This window comes from Callionymus lyra, chromosome 11, assembly GCF_982586985.1.
Source record: "Callionymus lyra chromosome 11, fCalLyr1.hap1.1, whole genome shotgun sequence".
In the NCBI taxonomy this organism is placed as follows: domain Eukaryota; kingdom Metazoa; phylum Chordata; class Actinopteri; order Syngnathiformes; family Callionymidae; genus Callionymus; species Callionymus lyra.
This window is the reverse complement of record NC_141828.1, coordinates 6,834,293-6,856,401: the sequence shown is the minus strand read 5'-3', so window position 1 is coordinate 6,856,401 and position 22,109 is coordinate 6,834,293. Positions and strand designations below refer to the sequence as shown.

Below are 22,109 nucleotides of genomic sequence, written 5' to 3'. Positions count from 1 at the left end.
CATCTCCAAATGATTTCATATTTGATTTCTAAACAAGCTGCAGGGGTATCAGATATCAAGGCGGTCACATGTGCACGTTCAGAGGTTGGTTAGACACTCGGCGGCGCGTTTGATGCCAGAGTTATTTTTTCACATGTGGAGCGAGCTGTAATCCTCTCAAAATTGCTGTGGCATGCACTCGTCTTAGAGTAACGCTTTTGCGTGGCTGCGTGACTCCACTAATTTGCCTGTTGTTGTTTTACCTGTTTTGTGTTTTTCCTGCCCCCTTGTGACCTCCCGATGGAATGCTCCTGAGAGCAGCCTGTATTGAAGTCAGGGGTTGATAGGCCAAAGGTGGACTCCACCACTATAGCTTCCTGTGAGTTCACTCCTGGAGAAGATGTTCCAATGTTCTGCACCGATGTTCCCTTAGTCTGCGATTCAATCAATGTGATGTTTCATAACCGACTGACGTTGCTGTACCTCAGCGTGAGGTTTGAGTAGATGAGTGTATATTCTGATCGTTTTCTTGTTTTTAACCTTCCAGAGTTGGCGGATGTTGAGCCCAACGTTTTCCTGAGGCCTTTCCTAGAAGTGGTGCGCTCTGAAGATACAACTGGACCTATCACGGGCCTCGCCCTTACCTCGGTCAACAAGTTCCTCTCGTATGGCCTTATAGGTAAGATGTTTGCACTCTCTCAATGCCAGAGGGTTTATTCAATGTTTCACTGCAGCAGGTCAAAATCAGAAGCAGGCTTTACTCCAGAGTCCTTCACATCCTGGTCCTGCAGAGATATCAAGCATAATGTGTGATGCCACCATCATTACAACCAGTGCAGGCGATCACAAAAAAACATTGTCATCATTGACAAAGTTTGACAACAGCGGGTGGAGAAATCCGAGTCGCTTTGTAGCTTTTATGTTAAACAAGTTTCAAACCGAGAGTCGACCTTCCTACCAGCACACAAGCTCCCGTCATGCCACCCATGCTGAGTCAGCCATGTTTCCTCAGAGATGGCCCTGCTATGCCTGCTTAAATTATTCTGACTCAATGACGAGTCTTAGTTATCTATTCATATTTATTTCTTACGGCTTTTTTCATGCAGCTTATGATAACTTTTGGAGTCTAGACAATTCAAATAACAACCGGGTGTTGCTCACAAATACCCGTTTACTCTCCTAGACAAGCTTCACTATTGTTGCTTCAAGTTCCAAAGAATATTTTTAGTCCTAACAATCGCTACACTTCATCAGTTTCATTTCATTGTGGATTAAGTCAATGTTCTGAGTTCTTTCTTGCCTTTCACAATATTTTCTGACGTGTTAGCGCTTAAGTGAACAAGGTCTTGTAAACTACTGCCACCTGCTGGTGTCAGAGGGAACTTGAAAACGACTGTCAGCCTGAAACGGTTGAAAGTAAATGTTTTTTGTGCCGAGCATATACAGTGCGTCGCATGTATATTTGTCTCTGCTGTTAGACCAGTCTTTTGTGATGAGGAATAATCGTGACTTTATTTCCTAATATTCAATGTGAACGCCAGACTTGTGTATAACATTCTGTCTGTGTCGATGTTTGTGTGGATCAAGCTGGCATCTGGACCCGAGTGAAGCTCGGAGCATTTTGTATTTGTGCGTCTGTGTATGATGGCAATAATTACAAATATTCACCTGATTTTAAGACGGACGAGAAGTCTCACAAACAAAGATCATGTAAAAGAGCTGCAGGACTGGACAGTAGAAAAAAACCGACTGTGAAAGATGATCTCTGGCTGTTCACAGGCTGAGTTGGTGAACAAACTCAACATCAGTTTGTTTTCCTTCCAGAGGAGTAATGACCCTTGAGCATGGCACTGTTCAGAAGTACTTAAGGGGGTAGAGTTAGAGAGTCAACAAGGAACTCACAAAATGCACTAAACTAAATATTAGACTAAACTGCTGCAGAATTGAATATAATGTTGAATATAATATGAAAAAAAAGTAGTTGAATTTATTGACGATGTTAACTTTCATCCTTTAGATGCAAATCATGAAGCTGCGGCCGAGGCCATCGAGAACATGGCGGATGCTGTCACACATGCCAGATTTGTGGGAACGGACCCTGCCAGTGATGAAGTGGTGCTTATGAAAATTCTACAGGTACATTTCATTAATTACATATATTTTTTTTAAATTCCACTACTTTCTTTACAAATAATCTGAACTCGAGTCAGAATAATGTCAGATGTCGTTGACTGTTTTGAGTAATAAAAAACGTATGATTATTTTTATTGCAATTATCCAATAATTACATTTGATTGGCAGGATTAAGAAAATAAATCATACTAGATCCCTAGTTTAACCTTGTGGCCTGGATCATCCAGTGAACATGTTAGTGGATCAGAAATAACTTTTTTGTATTCCTCAGACCATCATTTTGTCTAAACGTGTCACATTCACATCTGTCCTCCTGAACCTGTACCTTGATTAATTGTTTTCTTGGGTTCGTCACATTCCAGGTCTTGAGGACTCTGCTGCTCACTCCTGTCGGTGCTCACCTGACCAACGAGTCCGTCTGCGAGATCATGCAGTCCTGCTTCCGGATCTGCTTCGAGACGCGTCTGAGTGGTACTTATCTGCTCTGTTATGAAACTGTATCCATGTTGCTTAAGTCCCTGATCCAGTCTTGATCGCTCTTGGTTGTATTTGTGCTGATCTTTCTGTCAGCGTTCGCGCCGCGTGTCCTCTTCTTCCACTCGAGCAGCCTCTCACGTCTGCTCCTCTCCTGTGTTTGCAGAGCTCCTGAGGAAATCAGCTGAACACACACTGGTTGATATGGTGCAGCTACTGTTCTCCAGGTGAGCACAGGAGCGAATGGGGAGACACACACACACACACACACTAAGGCTCGAGTGTTAATGTGGTCATTGATAACTTGTTGTTGTGGGGAAGTTACATTTCTATATTTTGTTCCCTTTTGAACGATTAAGAGGCGACTTCTTCAAACCCGTCAGTCTCAGTGTCGATGTTGTAAACGCAAATCACTAGCCAGGACTAAGACCATTTAAAGCAGGGACAGGGTCATGAACAATTTAGACAATTTTTACTTCAAATATAGCAAGTACAGGACCTGACTTTCAAATGTTATAGTTGATAAACATAAGTAAACGTTGTAATAATACCATTATTATTATTTAAATCAATGAAAGTTTATTTGTTTTTATTTAGGAAGCAAAAAGATTGGCGACTCCTGATTAAAGGCTTAAGAAACCAATAAATGGATTGATTCTGAAGCCCACAGGAAGCAAATTAAGAAACTAAACCCGACCAGAGTAAAGTCACATGACTCGCTCTCGTCACATGACCTCTGTTCACCGGGTTTAACTTTCTCTACAGTTAATGTCACAAAAGAAAGTAAGTTAACTTAAGAAGTTTTCTGACATCTTCTTGTTAGTACACTATTATTAAACGGTGATTTAAACAATTATAACTCAAAATAAATTATTGAGTTCTGGTCCAGGATTGAACTCCACACCTTGGTAACAGGTTACGACATGTGCACATTTGTAAATAATATCAAAGCTGCACCACTGGACTCCAGAAGAATAAAGTCCAGACCTCAAGTTATTCTCTTCACTTCGCTGTTGTCAGTCGGAGGAATTCTGACAAGATGGAAAAGGCTGAAGCTGTTCTTCACTGCAGTAGAGCTGCTGCCACTGAGTCCTCATAATAACAGATGAGAGTTTTCGCGGCCTGATTCTGCTCCTAAGCCTCATTATCTGACTAAAGCTTGCGTAGTGCTCGGGGTCAGTGGGCCACTGATTCCTTTGGTGGCATTTAAGATCTTCTCATCAGCGCTCTGCCTCCACCGCCCACCCAGTTCAAAAGCCATCAGTGTGCCAGTCACATCCCGTCACAGACATGGAGATGAATCAATTTAGCTGCACATCCGACAATCTGCATATAGATGAAGCGGACGCCTGTGCATGTGCAGGTAGAGAATTATCTCCGCCAGGAGTTTTAACTTAAAATTAGGGTAAGGCGACATTAATCAGAGGCTGCGGGATGAAAATAATTGCCAGTGTTGATTTGTAAAGTTTCCTGAAATCTATATGTTCTATATATTAGTTTGTTTGCGCCCGCACTTTATAGCATTTATTCTCATATTAAGACTCTGTATGTGTAAATTAAATGCAAGGTTGGAACAATCATCATCAGCTGGTGATAAACATGTTCTGATCTGACTTCTCTCCTGCCCCCCAGTCCTCTGCCGCCCGATAATGGAGATGAGAGTAGGTCTAGGCAACACCCCAGAACCCCCCTAGAGAATAATGAGCAGCGTCTCTATTCATCTTCTGAGGATCGGGCTTAGCTTGCTGCTGAATGTATTAGGCCTGTTAATCTTTTGGACCCACATATCATCCAATAATCATGCTTGCGAGACAACACTCTATTAACGCTGGTGATGTCAGACGGGGGGGTCGAGGCCCCCTTGTTTTTAATTGTGTATGTGGTCGGTGCTGACATCTCATTTTCCACAAAAGCCAAAGAGTCCACAGAAATCTAGCCAGGCCATTCCATCACACTCTTGGTTGTATATCTCATGATAAGAGGTGCTTATCAAGAAGGCTTTGACTGAAAGCTTTGGAGAATCACAGTGTTTAGTGAGAGATTCACCTCAGCATAAATGATCAGGAATATGTGGTGAGATGAAGCCACGTTAAAGTCAAATTTAGCCCAAGCAGACATCTGTGTTATTTATATTTGTCTGGACGATTTGTGTTATTGTTTTTATAAATATGTGTCATTCTCTGATCATGATGTCAACAACACGTGTAAGCATCAATGTCACCTGATGGAAACTGCAAATCTGTTTTCAGAATTCCCCAATTCAAGGAAGAGGCCAAGAGTTACGTTGGTGCCAACATGAAGAAGGTAAGAGCTCAGAGTTTTATTGTGTGGTCCATGTCATCCACTGAACCTCAACCGCCAGTGTCACTTTAGATTACGTCTTCTTGTCTGTTACGTGGACGTACGAGGTTTGATATAATAGACCCCACATTCTTGAATTCCTCCATGGTTACATCCTGGCTTCTTTGCCAAATTTAGAACCTCCAGCTTTGAAATTAAGATCACATTGTGTTGTATTTGCTAAAATCCTATTATACGAGTGGTCCCTCGTTTATTGCTGGGGTTACGTTTTGAAAACCCCCACGTTAAACAAAATCTGAAAGTATATTAACTTGTAAATTGGACACCCATAGTGCTTTGCCGCCCAGGCAACCAATCACAGCTGTTGACTTTTCATAGCAACAGAGATAATTTTAATTCAGAATTGTAGCAGCCGTCACTAAATAGAGCAGTGTGTAGAAAGGCATTATGGGAATTTTACATTTGTTTGTAAAAGTACAAGGAGCTGTGTCTTTCATGACTACAGCTTGATATAATATATTTGAATATGCAGTAATTGTGTAACATCCTATATCACATCAACATCCTCTCCTGCTGTCCATGTTCTTATGAGACGTCTTTCTACTCACACACCTACACTTGTGTTGCTGACACTTTATCCATCATGCATACACATGTGCGTATGTGTGTGTCTGTGTGTTTGACCCACTGCTAACATGTAACAAGCACTAATCGCGGGCACCTCCCCTTCTCTTCTGAGGCTTACAATATCTTGTGGAAAAACAAACGTGTGCAGGTAAGGAGGATGACTCGCTGTATAGGTTGGACTCCAAGCAGTTAGACTCAGGAAGAGCTTTGATGTTGACTTACGTAGCTGAAGGTCCTGGTTGAGGAGTGTTAGGTGTATTCCCTGCATGTGAATGCCTGCCTGCATCACCACAATTCTTCTTGTCTTCATTTCATTTTGAGTCACACGACAATTGTGCATCAGATGGTTTATCCCAGGAACACAACAGAGCATGACTTGGTGTTAACAGAATATAAAATATGACCAAGAAGAATATTGAAGTATGTCAGTGCCATCAGAATATTTAATGGTTGAATTTAACTATTCTAACAATTAGTTTTCTTTATGGGCATGTTGTTGTTTTTCATTATTTTTTATTTTATTTTTTAATAATTAATTCAATCATTTCCATATTGTTTTTATTAAATCATGTGTATATTGAAAGTTGTTTTTATTAATAATTTAATTAAAATATGTGAATATTTTCCTAATGAATTGATTTTTTTTACACATTGATGTGTATTCTAATTACAATAATTCAAATATATTTTTCTGAATTAAATATTTCATAATGCCACCGTGATTGGCTGAAATGACCAACTTTTTTTATATTGAATTTAAAGGTCTACGAATTAAAAAAACATTACATTTAGAAAATGGACTTTGGAATTATTGGAAAAAGGAAATTTATTAATTTATTTAAATGTTCAAATATTTAAATTCATTTATTTAAAAAAAATCAATGATTTGAAAACAACATTCCACAATTTCGCCATTTGAAATGTTAAATTGAATAATTTATTATTTTGATGGCACTAATGTACTTCTTTAGAAGAAGTTTACCTTCTTTGCGTGTGTGCATGTTCAGAGCCTGCTGTCTTGTATTGTGGCTCAGCCCTGATCAGGTACGGTGCTCTCATGTGTTCTTCAGCAACATTCCACAGCAAACACTTTTTAGTTTGGGGTTCAGTAGAGCTCCGTGCCTGGTCCTGGTCTCCATCTGTCTGTTGCCTCCACCACTACAACGTGATCAATATCTTCACCTGATGTTCTCCTCAGCTGAAGATGCGGGCTGGCGGCATGAGTGAATCATCGAAATGGAAGAAACAGAAACGCTCCCCAAGACCTCCCCGCCACCTGGTCCAGAATCCTCCTGGTCAAGCTGAGTCCGGCCATTCCAGCACCCTGAGCAACAACATGTTGTCTGGTGAGCTTCTGGATTGTGTTTGATTTGTTTTGAATTATTTGATCTTCAATTATTCCTGTAGAGCAGCGTCCCAACCCGTGTAAGGCATTTGTTACCGGGCTGCAAAGAAAGAAAAAATAATGTACATTATTTATGTTCCATAGAGCAGCTTTCTGTTTTTTGCTCTAAAGTAACATTAGGTTGTGACTCCTGACATGACAAGATACGTTTTTAGTCGAGTTTATTCCAAACACAAAGATATTAATTAGTGTAAATGACTGCAACACAAACTCTAATTTGGTTTATTTTTACTTTTTTGTCTGAAGGTTAGTCTGTGGGAAATAACGCCCAAATTAAACTGGTCCGCAGTGCAAAAACGGTTGGGGTCCCTTGGTACATCAACCTCTTTGACCCTAAAAGTCTCTTCTCAGGTGGAGTCCCCTTCATCGAGCCCAGTTCCACCACCTCCTCCATTCCAGCCTCAGACAGTGCCAGCTCCTCCATTTCCAGTCCTTCAGCCACCGACAGCGGCCTAGAGACGGGTTCTAAAGCCACCTCAAGAGAAGACCTTTCTGACCTGGACCAGTGCAGCTCCACCTCACCCAACAGTCCTTCTGCAGTCCCAGGCACTGAGCCTTGCTCCCCAGACACACCTGGAGGCCTGCAGGCAAGATTCAAGTCTATATTAAATTATCTATTTTGGGTCATTCTTGGTTCACACGTTTTTTTCCTTTAACCGTCAGTCGGTGCTGGAGGACAAAGACTCTGCAGATCAGTCCGACACCACCTCGGTTCATGACATGGACTACGTCAACCCCAGAGGTGTTCGCTTCACGCAGTCCACCCAGAGAGACGGTAAGACTCGTGGTATACATTAGTCCCTCGCTCTGAAAACCCAACGCATTTAACGAAATCTGTGAAGTAGTGATTGTTTATTTTTTTAACCTGTTTGAATTAACAACAATTTATTTGAACCTACAAAGTAAACTTTGCATTTAAGGTGCCATCCCTCTCAGTAACGGTGACCTGCCCCACTCCCATAGTGCCTTGCTGCACAGCCCAGCAATCACACCATACATAAGTAAGCTGGTGGCTGTAATTGGTGCAAGTGAAATTTATCTGTTTTTGAAATAAATCACCTGTTTATTACGATGCAAACCATGACAAGAACCTCTGTCGTTCCTGTCTGCAGCCTAAGACAACATATTTAAATATGTACTATCGTGCATTCAAAATAAGATGTAAAACAGTGAGATTGAGGAAGGTGAACCGCAATATGGCTATATATACTACAATACTACTGGTGCCAAAAGCTTGCTAAAGGCTCAATAAATGTTCTTCTGTAGGAACATCTCTGGTTCCCTATGGCTTGCCTTGTCTGAGGGAGCTCTTCCGCTTCCTGATCTCGCTGACCAACCCTCATGACCGCCACAACACCGACGCCATGATGCACATGGGCCTGCAGCTGCTGACCGTGGCTCTGGAGTCTGCACACATCGCCAACTACCAGTCTCTGCTCGGGCTGGTGAAGGACGAGCTTTGCAGACATTTGTTCCAGGTTTGTCTTCATGCACTTGATTTTTCTCAACAAATGGAGTCATGACGAGTCACTCTCCTATTGCAGATGTTGAGTATGGATCGTATGAACCTCTACGCCTCGTCCATAAGGGTGTGCTTCCTGCTGTTTGAAAGCATGAGAGTGAACCTGAAGTTCCAGCTGGAGGTAAAACCTCAGACATGCAATGTCAAGTCAACTGTCTTTGCTGACGACACACTCCTCTCCTCAAGATGTACCTGAAGAAACTGATGGACATCATCACGTCTGAGCACATCAAGATGCCGTACGAGATGAAGGAGATGGCTCTGGAGGCGCTGGTCCAGCTGTGGCGGATCCCCAGCTTCGTCACAGAGCTCTACATCAACTACGACTGTGACTTCTACTGCTCCAACCTGTTTGAAGATCTCACCAAGCTGCTGTCCAAGGTTTGGAAACACTTGGAGGGATACTAGAAAAGTTTAAGAACGACCCGTTCTGATTCTGTATAGTCCCACCAGCACGTTTAAACCCAGTAATAAGCAACATCTCTCATATTTCTCCAGAATGCCTTCCCTGTCTCTGGGCAGCTCTACACAACACACCTCTTGTCATTAGAGGCTCTGCTGACTGTGATCAACAGCACAGAGGCTCACTGCCAGGCCAAAGTCCTCAACAGCACTGCAATCCAAGACCAGCCAGAGACTCCCATGGGAGTTGATTCTGAGAAGCCTGGACACGACAACACTGCCGGTACCTCCACGCTCTTGTCGGCACTCGCATCAAAATATTGATTCTGCTCACCAGCTGCATGTTCTCTCGGAGCTCACTGGAAAGGGAAAATATTAAAGTGTGCAACTGGTCACATGGTCTTTGTCTCCGTTAGATCCCTCAACACAGGTCAATGGCGTGAGTTTGCTACAGGATGTCGGAGATAAAGTGGGTCCCGCCACCAGCGGGTGTCTAATGGCAGAGAAGATGCGACTGGGCCGACAGGACCAAGGCGACAGTGAGACGGGTAAAACAATGTGACTGGGCTAGACTACCTTAAGCTCCTCAAGCTCTATTATAGGATGTTCAATAGTCCCAGGGGTCTTAAACTAAACTGGTTGGGGGGCCACCAGAGATCAATTCTTATGGAGACTGGGCTGCAGGCTAGGAGACCTTTTCAGCATTTTGATTTCTTAATGTTATTTTAATTTTGTAGATTAATGTTTTTTTTATCTTTGTGTGGTTTTACTTTAGAAAACAGTTCCATCTGAACTCTAAAATCGAAGCTATATAAATTAAAATATTTGATGTGATGATCTTTATACCATCTAACGTTGGACAAAAATTGAGTATAAGCTCTGCCTGTACTCCATAAATGGTACACAATAAATAAAGGCCTGTAAAATGAATCCAGCGTGTTCTACCATGTCTTGGTTCATGACATATTTAAATTAATATTCATACATTGGCAGGTGTCTAAATCTAACAAAATAATATTATAAATGATTGTATAATAATGTATCTGGTGGATTGGTTAAACCTGGTCTCGCATCAATGGTGGGTGAAGGTGATGGGTCTTTAGGTTTAATCTGAAGCTTCACTTCAACAGTATATTACTAAGAGTCTACTTGTTCTTCACAGAAGAGAAGAAACCTCCAAAAACCCCTCAGCGCTTCTCCTCCTGCATGCCCGATTCCCAAGAATTGCTAGAAATCCGAACCAAGAAGAAGGTAAAAAAAAAAAAAGCCGGAACATCACAAGAGCCAATCTGAGATTGTTTTTGTTTGCCAGCTGCTCATTACAGGGACTGAGCAGTTCAACCAGAAGCCAAAGAAAGGAATCCAGTTTCTCCAAGAGCAGAAGCTCCTCAGTAATCCTTTGGACAACAACCAGGTGGCCCAGTGGCTCCGAGAAAACCCCCGACTGGACAAGAAGATGATCGGAGAGTTCGTCAGCGATCGCAAAAACATGGAGCTTCTGGACAGCTTTGTCAAGTAAGGATTCTGCGGAGACTACTGTCTGAGGGAACACGAAGAACCACAGGGTCACTTTCAAAATTCTATTAAAAGAGGGGCGGGGGGCAAAACCTGTTAACAAGTGAAGCGTTTAAATAATTGAGCAGGAGCTCAACATCAGGAGTTGACATAGTTTAAGGTCTTAGCAGAAAGTGCTGTTAGAATCTGTTGGCTCAAGTTTGAGGCATTTTCACTTGGTCCGTTGGATCTTGAGCCGATCATCATATGACAGTTCAATTGTTTTTTAATTGAAGTTATATATATATTTTAAACATCCTTTAATCTGCATGCCTTTATGTGGGCTGTATTATGTTTGATCAGGAGCCACAGAAGACCTCAGTGATGTGGGAGAAGAAAGTTTTTTTCTGAGGTTTGGTTTAGTCAACACCGGGTGCAGGAGAAGATCAATGTCACGCAACGTGCTTCTGCTATATCAGAGAAGAATCTTGTGTTTAAAAACGATTAAATAAATGCACAGATGTAGATATTTGATATGTAATGGTTTCACCTGTTCTCTCTCGTCGCAGCACCTTCACCTTCCAGGGTCTGCGTATTGACGAAGCGCTGAGACTCTACCTGGAGGCCTTCAGGTTACCCGGAGAAGCCCCTGTAATCCAGAGACTACTTGAAACCTTCACAGACAACTGGCATGTAGGTCGCAGCAGATCAGCCACGCTTTATCAATGTGTGCGACGGGATCAGTTACACACACACGCACACACACACACAACTTTCTTTCTTTCATTTCCATCCAGCACATCAACTTGGTGACAGTCTTTTCCATCATCAGATCATTTCTGCGGGTGTAAAGGTGGTGAGCGTATGAATCAGGCTGCCACATGATTAACTCAACAGTTTATAGTAGTGGGATGACGTAAGTGGTAAATTGGACGGACACACGCCCCACACACGGTGTCGGGCGCAGGCCCAGCTCTATTGAGGGCACATTCGATCTCTAAAATAGCAGCGCAACCTGGAAACTATTCCCAGTAATGTCCTTTTCTTAGACTGACCACAGACACACAAATAGTTTCCTTGAAAGAGTTGATGAGTAATTCTGTGACCTGTAAATTAGTTTTCCACTCTTGAGGACGAAGGAAGTGTATAGACGCTGTGACCTAAAACTAGTTTAGCTGTGTGAGCCTGTGTACCTGTGGGTGAATATATACTGTTGTCTTTGTTTGCAGAAAGTCAACGGGTCTCCTTTCATGACCAATGATGCCGGCTTCGCTTTGGCCTACGCCGTCATCATGCTCAACACCGACCAGCACAACCACAACGTCCGGAAGCAAAACATCCCCATGACTGTGGAGGTGAGTTTCCCCTTGACGTCTCCTTATAGGAGAAACGTTTCTGACGTAAAATAAACTTTTGAATCATTAGTTTATGTGAATAACTTCCCTTTGGATTCTGATAATGATGTTGATACATTTAATCTCTGTCTAGTTTAAGGGACTCAAACTTTTTGCCCATTTGCGCCCTGTGATATGATATCCTGAAAATATTTTATAACTTTTATTATATAGTTTAGACATAAAAGTAGATTTAAAAATGGCCTAAATCCACAGTGAAACCAAACAAAAATCCATAAAATCCATTCATCAAATTTGTCAACGGATAAAACTGCTGAAAGACCCCCCAGTTCGCGGCCTAATCTCTACAAGAATTGACCTCTGGTGGCCCCCCCAGCCAGCTGAGTTTGAGACGCCGGTCTAGCTCAACACTTCTGAGTGTGTGAGACTCTTGTCATGTTGAGAGTGAAAAAGAGACGATATTTTCAAGTCCAGATTAGCACCGACGTCGACTCGCAGCGTCCCAGAGATGGTCCTGAACACAGCGAGTCTATTTATTCTCGGCCACTTGTGCCTGATGGAATGACATTCCTCTGGGAGAGCGAGCATTTGTGTCGGTGCAACTCGGCGGCTCAGAAAGCCCAGAACCAACAGCTGTAGCCAGTGGTGGTCCATCTGAGAGGTGGACTCGTCCTGAACAGGCGGCAAAGCAGCAAGACCACTTCATCTGCTGTCTGTGTTTCCTCCTGGCTCGTGATTGACAGCATCTGAAGACTAAACAGCGTCTCTGTTGCTGAGCGTGTGTGGCCACTCTCACTACAAACAACCCACAAGTGGCCGCTCTCTCTCCTTCATGTGTTCATAGGTGTTAGATTGTAGAGGGGCTCATACCTACGGCTGCAGCTGGTGCACCATTGTGTGTAAATGAATCCTCCACTGAAGACGGCTCGTTGACCTCCAGCCTCAGACGACACGCTATGGCTCCCGCTATAGTTCCCTGTGACCAATAAAAGTGGCGCCTAGCAGTTCAATTACTTAGCAGCTAGCAATGTCTAGTATTCAACGCAGCATGTGTTTACAATGGGGTTATTTTTGAAAAGCCAGCTTAGCCGCGCTGTGTAAATCAGAGCCAATTCCCGAGGATTTGACAGCGGGACAACTTGCTTTCATGAAGGTGCAGAGGAGGTCAGCGCTATAATGTGGCCGCTCTGTGAGCACGCCGCCGCTGTTTTTACACGCCGGAGGATTTTGTCAGCCCATTTGTCTTGGAGCTGACGCCTCACAGTGTGAAGCACGAGGAACTTGCATCTTCCACACCGGGGTGGGGTGGGGGGGCTGTGTGTCTTGAGGACATCAGTCGTCACCGGCTGGTGAAGTTTATTTACAAGAACCTCCCGCTTTAATCCTTGTTTTCCTAAAGCTGCAAGCAAAGAGTATAAGGTGACGCCTAATGAGCGTCTCCAACCGGCCCTTTTAATTGTGGGTCAGATCCCGAGATAATGAAGACTTTAGATTAGTTCAACATGGGTTTTCTGTCTCCCGGCAGCAATTCAAGAAGAACCTAAAGGGCGTAAATGGAAACAAAGACTTTGACCAGGACATGTTGGAGGACATCTACAACGCTATTAAGTAAGTCAGAAAAATGTTGTTTTGGTGTTTCTGTACATCAATGCTGCATTTACGGCTCACAGCAAATATCTTGTGACTGAGACACTGTAACATTTGACATATAACAGTCAACAGAGCTACAGACAAACACAGCCTATTATTATTGTTTATTGCAAACCTAATCCCGACTTGAATGACAGGAGAGCAACCTAGAATAAATGACCTACTAAGATACTCAGCTCTCTTAACATTTCTCTTTTTTCTCCTCATCAAGAACATGACAGATGGTGCTTCATTAAAGATTAGTGCTTAGTTTCAAATTAAAATACAAACCAAACAAAGATGAGCTAAATGCCATATTTTCATAAGGGATCAATGTAGTTCAAGCTAACTCTCCATTGTAATGATTCAGAAATGGACAAAGTGCTTTAAATAAATTCTACTGGCAGACTTTTATATCAACACATGCAACATGGCTTATACTTGCCTCAAACTCATTAGCAATATTATCAAATGAATGACCCTTGAATCAAAGGCTATGCAGGAAGTAAACATTTACACGATTTAAAAATGAAACGATAATACTTCTGAAGTTGTGTATTATATTTTTTGTATGCCCTATGCTACTGCGTTACAGCAAAAAAACATAATAAAATCTTTATTTCAATATTTCAGACCGCTGTGAGGGCAAATGTGGACACTGGTTTGGAAACAATAGTATGATTTGATGCTCATTTATTTATTAAAGTAAACAAGCTCCAAATCATTAGAATTGATTCCATATTCATTGTTTTCATTTATCTTCCCTCAGCTTTTGTCTGAGCAGATCCTAAGTGAGAAAACCTGACTTTGTGGTGTTCTTGCAGGAACGAGGAGATTGTGATGCCGGACGAGCAGACGGGGCTGGTGAAGGAGAACTATGTGTGGAGCCTGCTGCTCCACCGCGGCGCCACACCGGAGGGTCTGTTCCTTCTCCTGCCGGCAGGCAGCTACGATCATGACCTGTTCAACATGACCTGGGGTCCCACCATCGCCGCCCTCTCCTACGTGTTCGACAGGAGTCTGGATGAAAGCATCCTCCAGAAGGCCATCGCTGGCTTCAGGTAGTTACGGTTCTTCACAACATTGTTTTAATGACAGCAGCCGTGATGACTACTGTCTCTTAATAACTGTGGAGAAACTAAAAACGTTTTTTTTTCCTCTGCAGGAAATGTGCCATGGTCGCTGCTCACTACGGCTTCAGTAATGTTTTCGACAATCTGATCATCTCCCTGTGCAAGTTCACCACTTTGAGTAGCGAGGTGAGAGAGCAACACTCAGCCTAAGAGGAGTGAATTTTGTGAATGTGTCGAGCTAAATCCATTCTGCGATTTCATTTTTATGTGGCAGCTCGTTGGTTAATGGTGATATTTAATGATGTCAGTCTTTAAGATGAGGGACAGAGGGTTTTTAACAGGCTTTTTGTTGTCGAAATGACGCGTTTTTCTCTTCCTGCAGTCGGTCGACGACCTCCCCTCGGTGTTCGGCAGCAACAGTAAGGCACAAACAGCCGCCAAAACAGTATTTGACCTCGCTCATCGCCACGGTAACATCCTGAGAGAAGGCTGGAAGAACATCATGGAGTCCATGCTGCAGCTGTTCAGAGCTGAGCTGCTGCCCAAAGCTATGGTTGAGGTCAGCCAGAGTTTGTCATCTTCTACTCCCCCTGCTGTACATTGTTGTAAACAACACCTTCTTTTCGTCGCAGGTGGAGGATTTCATCGAGCCGAACGGGAAGATTTCTCTTCAGAGAGAGGAGACTCCGTCGAACCGGTAAGATCTAACGAGTCTGTAGATTCTCCGTGTTACCACATGAGATGTCCGAGTTCACATGTGGTCTCCCTTCGGGCCATGTTAGGGGTGAGTCAGCAGTTTCAATTTTCGTCAACTGGCTGACTCTGAGTGGAGCGGAGCAGTCTGGACTCAGAGGACCGTCGATGGAGAATCAGGAGGCCAAGCAAGCTGCAGTCCTCTGCATAAAGGTATGAACTGAACGAACGAAAGTCATTTTTACGTGGCCCACCGGATGGTTGGTTCAAAATCAAAGTATAATTTTCATGTTGATATGACGTCCTAAATAGATGACAGTGTTTATATAAGATCAGGCAAAGAGATGATGGACGTCAACAATAAGGGTAAAAGTTGGATATGTTTGTTGAAGAAAAAAACGGAGATAATTAATATACAATAAGCTTCAAAGGATGAAAAGACAATATCAAAATCAGACTCATACTTCCTATTAGGTAAATAAGCATTTTGTTTTGACCCACGACTGCTCGAAGATTTTATCCCCTTGTGTGATTGACTTTGACATGACCTGCCAAAATAGTACGAGTTGAAATGTAGTAACCAAACCTACAAGCAACATTTATCTTGTAGCCTTATTTTCACTGTTTTGTCTTAAGTACGAACATGTGAATTTGGGTCATTAGGTCTGACATGTCTTTGGTTCATGTTCTGTTGTGTCGCTGCAGCAATGTGACCTGGAGAAGTTGATCACGGAGAGTAAATTCTTGCAACTGGAGTCTCTGCAGGAGCTGATGAAGGTGAAGATCATTCCAGCTGCTTGAATGTCCAGGAATTAAACCTATGAACTGTGTGTGTCGCAGGCCCTGATCTCAGTCACCCCTGATGAAGAGACGTACGATGAAGAGGACGCTGCCTTCTGCCTGGAGATGCTGCTCCGCATCATCCTGGAGAACAGGTAAAACACGACTGCTCCGCTGTGACGGCAACATCTGACCAGCTTTTTGTCACTATAGAGACCGGGTGTCGTGTGTGTGGCAAACCGTGCGCGATCACCTCTGCCACCTGTGCGTCCACGCCAACGAGAGCTGCTTCCTGGTGGAGAGGGCGGTGGTGGGGCTGCTGCGCCTCGCCATACGCCTCCTGCGCAGAGAAGACATCAGCTCCCAGGTGAGTGTCTGGGTCCCTGACCGGGGGAGGGGGGCTGGAGGGCCGGTGTTGACCGTGTTGTGAAACCCTTCAGGTGCTGCTGTCCCTGCGTCTGCTGCTGATGATGAAGCCTCACGTCCTGGCCCGCGTCAGCAGGGAGGTCGCCTTCGGCCTGCACGAGCTGCTCAAGACCAACGCCGCCAACATCCACAGCACGGAGCACTGGTACTCACTCTTCTCTCTGCTGGAGTGCATCGGCGCCGGAGTCAAGCCTCCCGCCTCCTTCCAGATCAGCTCGGCCACCAGCGACACCGATACAGGTCCCAATGTTTTCATTGAGCACAACAATACAAAATTGGAAGTTAGATAGTATAGTAATGGTTTGTTAGGTATTTAGGTATTTTTAAAAATAATTAAATACATACTAGTTTCTGTATTAAAAGCTTGAATTTGTTTTTGTTTTTTATATTTAATTTAAAGTCGAAAATGATCAAAATGATTGGTGTTTTTTTGGAGTTTGATTTTCTTGTTCTTATATTTCAAGAATTTAATGTTTTAAATTTAATTTTTATTAAGTACCCTAAGTTAGTATATTTGTGCCCACAGAAAATACCAATAGAGTACCGAGCTACATGATCGTGTGCCTCAACGTCATGATGTGATTGTTTGCATCACATTATTAAGTTCGATCATTGTATTACATTTTAAAGGCTTCGAATTTAAAAAGAAAATAAATTAAGATTTATTTATTTTTTATTATTTGAATGAAAATGAATTTAATTATTCAATAAAAACAAATTCAACCTTTCAATATAGAAATCATTTATTTAAATAATTGGATAAAAAAATTAAATGCTTTAAACCAAAATAAAAATGTCTGCATTTCAAATGTTAATTACAGTCAAATATACTTTCATATACAACAAAGTCAAATATACATTAACATTTTACTGAAGTTACATCCTCGAGAGACTCACACCCGTCTCATGATCCTCCAGGTGCTCAGTCGGACAGCGAGCTTCCGTCAAAACCCCCAAACGACGTCACCTCAGACCGGGGCTACACGTCAGACTCGGAGGTCTACACCGACCACGGCAAGTCCAGGATCCCTCGCTCCGCCACAGATGTGGACGTCGCCAGCGGGGGGTGGCTGGTGGTCAGCGCGCACTCGCACAGCACGGACGACCAGGCCCAGATGAACCACCCGCTGGTGAACCAGTACAGTCTGACTCTGGGTCTGGACCTGGGCCACCACGACACCAAGTCGCTCATCAAGTGCGTGGAGACCTTGTCGTTCATCGTGCGGGACGCGGCGCACGTCACGCCGGACAACTTTGAGCTGTGCGTCCGAGCCATCCGGGTGTTCGTGGAGGCCAGCCTCAACGGAGGTCAGTGACTCCACCTCGGACTTGCAACGGGTCTTTCATTTAACCTGTTTGTGCTTGTTTTATTCTTAGGGTACCGCAACCACGACAAGAAGAAGAGCCACAGATACGACTCGTCCAAGTCCCGCATGAGGAAGAAGGCGGGAGGCAGGGAGAGGGAGGCGGCAGGAGGAGCTCGGCGAGGAAACAGTCGCACCTCGAGCCAGCGCTTGTCTCGGTCCCACAGCGACGACGACGAGGACGAGGGCGTCCCGGCCAGCTACCACACTGTGTCTTTACAGGTTAGTCAGGATGTAAGTACCGACGCCCTCTTTCCCTTCTACTCGGACTCCCTCACAGCTCCAGTGTGTCTGTCACACCTATATTAGGGCTGTGTATTGTCGAGAATCTGCTGATGCCCTGTATCATTTACTGTAGTAACTAGGATATATGTGTAGTATTGTCCAGTACTTGACTCTTGTGTTGTAGTATTTACAGACCACATGACTCTTGACGAAGTCTTAACTGCTTTAATTTGTTTTCGAACCAAAATATGTCCAAACATAAGCTTTAAAAGCTGCTGGAGTCACTGTATCCTCTTGTCCTCAGTCGCTGCTGGGATCACGCCAGATTTCATTGTTTCTTTAGCTGCTCAGGACTGCTGCCATCCAGTGGCCGGAAGTTAATTGCAACACAAAAATGAAAAAATGCAGTTAATATTTGTGTGTAATTGTAATTTAAAAGGTTGTGCTGTTTACACATGAACCTGCTCCTTCCTAGGCAGAGGTAATTCTGATCATGTTCAGTGTTATTTTCTACATCTACACTGAACAACTGAAGCTTCTCTGTGAACCTTCTCACCTCCAGACCCTCTTTTGTGTTGCTGCTTCTTCTCTTGTGTTTCTCACGTGTGTGTGTCTCTGTGTGTGTGAGCAGCTGCTGGACCTGATGCACACCCTGCACACCCGTGCCGCCAGCATCTACAGTTCCTGGGCAGACGAACAGCGCCACCTAGACGCCGCCGGCAGGAAGATCGAGGCGGACTCTCGGACCCTGTGGACCAGCTGCTGGTGTCCACTGCTGCAAGGTCAGGTCTTATCTCAGGAGACAGCATGTGTGTTTCAGAGTCGACGCTTCGGATCAGAAGGTTCTTGGCTTCGAATCAAACTTTATTTACAGAACACTGTCATGCAAAGACACTTTGTCAGGTGGTATCTCAGCGCCATCGCAATATTCAGTGGTTGAATTTAACATTGAATTTTTTTTATTGAAATAGTGTTATTTTTTTAAAGCATTCTATTATTATTATTATTATTATAATATTGATTGGCTTTGAGTATCGTCTGGTGTTACTAGTGTACCAACATTTTTAAAAAGCTATGAATTAAAAGATATTGAATTCTAAAAAATGTAAAACAAAAAAGCAAAAAACATTAGAAACGTTACATTCGGTCCTTCAATCTCATAGCAATGATTAACTCTATATGGCGCTTTAGGAGGAAGTACTCGTGGTTCTAACCTGAACCCACTAAACCCGTCACATGTCCTGCAGAGTCACCAGTCCGTGTGGAGACGTCACTCATCTCAACCTCTGCTGGTTTGTTCTCTGCAGGCATAGCTTGGCTGTGCTGCGACGCTCGACGTCAGGTCCGCATGCAGGCGCTCACCTACCTCCAGAGAGCTCTGCTGGTCCACGACCTGCAGACCCTGGACGCCACCGAGTGGGAGTCCTGCTTCAACAAGGTGAGCGAGCATAAGTCTGGTGAGTCCAGCAGAACCTGACCACGTTTGTGTGAGCAGGTGCTGTTCCCTCTGCTGACCAAGCTGCTGGACAACATCAGTCCGGCGGACGTGGGCGGCATGGAGGAGACCAGGATGAGAGCCTGCACCCTCCTGTCCAAGGTCTTCCTCCAACATCTGTCCCCCCTGCTGTCCCTGCCCACCTTCGCCGCCCTGTGGCTCACCATCCTGGACTTCATGGACAAGTACATGCACGCGGGATCCAGTGACCTGCTGGTACGGACCAGTGACGCTTTGATGAGGTTTCCTGATGCAGTGTCATACTCTTCAGAGGCCACTAGATGGCACTATCTGCTCTATAATCTTCAGCTCTGAACTACTTTAATGATTATGGAAGTCCGTGAATCAGAATATTGAATAATATGTGATGAAGTGATCAGAGTCCGGTAACCATGGTGACGTGTGTGTCGCTGCAGCTCGAGGCCATCCCAGAGTCCCTGAAGAACATGCTGCTGGTGATGGACACGGCCGGGATCTTCCACAGCGCCGACTCCAGGACGGGCTACTCGGACCTGTGGGAGATCACCTGGGAGCGCATCGTCTGCTTCCTGCCCAACCTGAGGGAGGAGCTCTTCAAGCAGACGGTGATCGCAGGTACGACACGGTTTGATGACCTGAAGTTCAAGGTTCTGTGGAATGATGAAGGCTGATCCATCGTGCGTCTACAGATCCTGCACCTGGACCTCCAGCAGAGCCCGTGCAACCCACAACTCCAGCAGCTCATCCTCCCTCCCCTCAGCAGTCTCCCTCGCCACAGCCCAGTCCTGCTCCTCCAGCAGAACCTCTGACGCCCAGCAGACCCGCTTCACCTCAGGACACACCCAGCGGTGCGTGACCTCTCTGTGCTGGTCCAGTCATGTGACTCTCCACAGTCATGTGACTCTCCACAGTCATGTGACTCTCCACAGTCATGTGACTCACATGTTTGTTTGTCTGTTACAGGAGCAGGACGAACGTCCCCGGTGCCCCCCTCCGTGACCGGCCCCTCGCATCTCAGCCAGTCTCCCCTCATCATCCAGCCCCTGGCGTCTCCGCTGCAGATGGGGGTCCCCCCCATGTCCCTGCCAATCATCCTGAACCCCGCCCTCATCGAGGCCACCTCCCCGGTCCCGCTGCTGCCAGGCCCGCGGCCCACCAGTCCCTGCAGCGAGGTCAAATAACCGAGACCTTCCTCAGAGGCCCGGAGGAGCCACACCGGGCCGAGGGACCCTGAAGACCAAAATATACCCCTGAAGAGTAATCTGTCATAATTGGTAACGATGATCTGTGTGTGTGTGTGTGTGTGTGTGTGTGTGTGTGTGTGTGTGTGTGTGTGTGTGTAAGCATGTGTGTATTTAAAAATCTCCGAGGCTCAACAACGAGAACACCTGAAGACACTAAAAACTAATCTGTCCTTGTTGAGTCCTCACTGGTCTCTGATGGTCGTCTCAGATGAAGCGAGCGATATGATTGGACGAGAGATTTAACCTATCAGTCATGAGAGTTACTGTCCACTTGAGATTATCATCGTAACCTGCTGGACCAGCTGCTCCCTCACACGCTCACCTTCCCCTCCATCATGCACAGCGAGGCTCGGGCCACGTGTTTTCAGTCTGTCAATCATCAGGAGCGACACGGGGTCGGGGGTCGTGGCTGCGGTTGCTATGACGACACAGACGACATGTTGACCTGGAGACCTTATTAAGAAGTCTGAATGTGGTGTGTTTGTGGGGACAGAAAGACCCTTATCATCGCCATGTTTTTGTTGAGTGTTCGCTGTTTACTGAAATGTCAATCACGTGAAAGTTGATGTGCCTGCGGACCCCCAGAGACCCCCTAAATCAGACACTTTATTTATTCAGCTGCAGTTCCTTGGAGCGCCACACGAGGGCGGTATCATGTCCCGCCAGGAGCCGAGGTGAAACATGATGTAAATATACGGAGAAAGAAAATGTACTTTTTATCATGTAATAAATATTATTGAAGGAAACGTAAACTGTATCCTGCAGATATTGAGCCACATCGACTCACCTGTTGAGAACCTCCAGATAATGAAAGGTCTTTTAAGCCTCACAACACCAGTGAATAATTAAAAAATCTATAGATTAAATGTGTTATTTTCCAAATATAACTGTGGTTTATCTTCTTGATAAGGAATAGCCAAAGAAATTGCAGTAGAGATGCATCTACAGAGGCTCTTCATCTTGTTTAAAACACACTGCAAACTGACAATAACCACAAATGATGGATTGTAAAATCTTTGGAACCTTAGATGGTTATTTAATCAAATAACTTTAATCTTTTATAATCTTGCGCTGTGACAAACCTCGATGTTTGACCAATCACAGTAGAGTGAGTGTCGTTTGGTAAACAAGACTAAATCTCCAGAAAAACAGTGTTTTTTTTAAGTGGGCGGGGCTTAAGATAATTTTCTAATGTAAGTAAGTACTTTTTATTTGTATAGCGCTTTTCCAGTCAATATTTCCATCGATATAGAAGGGGTTTTTTTACAAATAGATACTGATGATACAATAGAAGTCAAACATCTATTTAAAAGACACTAAACTCACCTGCCCTCGTTCACTCACAGCCCAGAATATCATGGATCAGCCACACCTTGCTAAAGTAGCGCCATGATTCAAATAACAAGCATATATCTATCTATATATATGCAGCTATTTATCTATATTTAGATACAAATGCCCATATTTTAGCGTTTTCTTTTTTTGACCCATTACATGTGAAAAGATTGT

At 44.2% G+C, this 22,109-nt stretch overlaps 1 protein-coding gene across 1 annotated transcript in view; it reads left to right on the top strand.

Moving 5' to 3' along the window:
• gbf1 (golgi brefeldin A resistant guanine nucleotide exchange factor 1) overlaps positions 1-21,352 on the top strand; it is a 42,963-nt gene extending 21,611 nt beyond the window's left edge. The window contains exons 4-39 of the mRNA XM_087802100.1: positions 527-658; positions 1,997-2,115; positions 2,475-2,583; positions 2,753-2,813; positions 4,836-4,890; positions 5,627-5,662; positions 6,713-6,860; positions 7,271-7,506; positions 7,583-7,694; positions 8,186-8,397; positions 8,464-8,562; positions 8,628-8,822; positions 8,940-9,126; positions 9,260-9,391; positions 10,006-10,094; positions 10,156-10,358; positions 10,907-11,030; positions 11,567-11,692; positions 13,218-13,300; positions 14,146-14,382; positions 14,487-14,580; positions 14,777-14,953; positions 15,027-15,091; positions 15,177-15,300; positions 15,793-15,864; positions 15,928-16,022; positions 16,081-16,234; positions 16,308-16,533; positions 17,212-17,601; positions 17,671-17,891; positions 18,514-18,664; positions 19,190-19,320; positions 19,378-19,593; positions 19,794-19,971; positions 20,046-20,204; positions 20,320-21,352. Of these exons, the coding sequence (XP_087658226.1) occupies positions 527-658; positions 1,997-2,115; positions 2,475-2,583; positions 2,753-2,813; positions 4,836-4,890; positions 5,627-5,662; positions 6,713-6,860; positions 7,271-7,506; positions 7,583-7,694; positions 8,186-8,397; positions 8,464-8,562; positions 8,628-8,822; positions 8,940-9,126; positions 9,260-9,391; positions 10,006-10,094; positions 10,156-10,358; positions 10,907-11,030; positions 11,567-11,692; positions 13,218-13,300; positions 14,146-14,382; positions 14,487-14,580; positions 14,777-14,953; positions 15,027-15,091; positions 15,177-15,300; positions 15,793-15,864; positions 15,928-16,022; positions 16,081-16,234; positions 16,308-16,533; positions 17,212-17,601; positions 17,671-17,891; positions 18,514-18,664; positions 19,190-19,320; positions 19,378-19,593; positions 19,794-19,971; positions 20,046-20,204; positions 20,320-20,537 (5,366 nt within the window). The 3' untranslated portion in view covers positions 20,538-21,352. The remainder of the gene's footprint in view (positions 1-526; positions 659-1,996; positions 2,116-2,474; positions 2,584-2,752; positions 2,814-4,835; positions 4,891-5,626; positions 5,663-6,712; positions 6,861-7,270; positions 7,507-7,582; positions 7,695-8,185; positions 8,398-8,463; positions 8,563-8,627; positions 8,823-8,939; positions 9,127-9,259; positions 9,392-10,005; positions 10,095-10,155; positions 10,359-10,906; positions 11,031-11,566; positions 11,693-13,217; positions 13,301-14,145; positions 14,383-14,486; positions 14,581-14,776; positions 14,954-15,026; positions 15,092-15,176; positions 15,301-15,792; positions 15,865-15,927; positions 16,023-16,080; positions 16,235-16,307; positions 16,534-17,211; positions 17,602-17,670; positions 17,892-18,513; positions 18,665-19,189; positions 19,321-19,377; positions 19,594-19,793; positions 19,972-20,045; positions 20,205-20,319) is intronic.
• Positions 21,353-22,109: the final 757 nt, after the last annotated feature.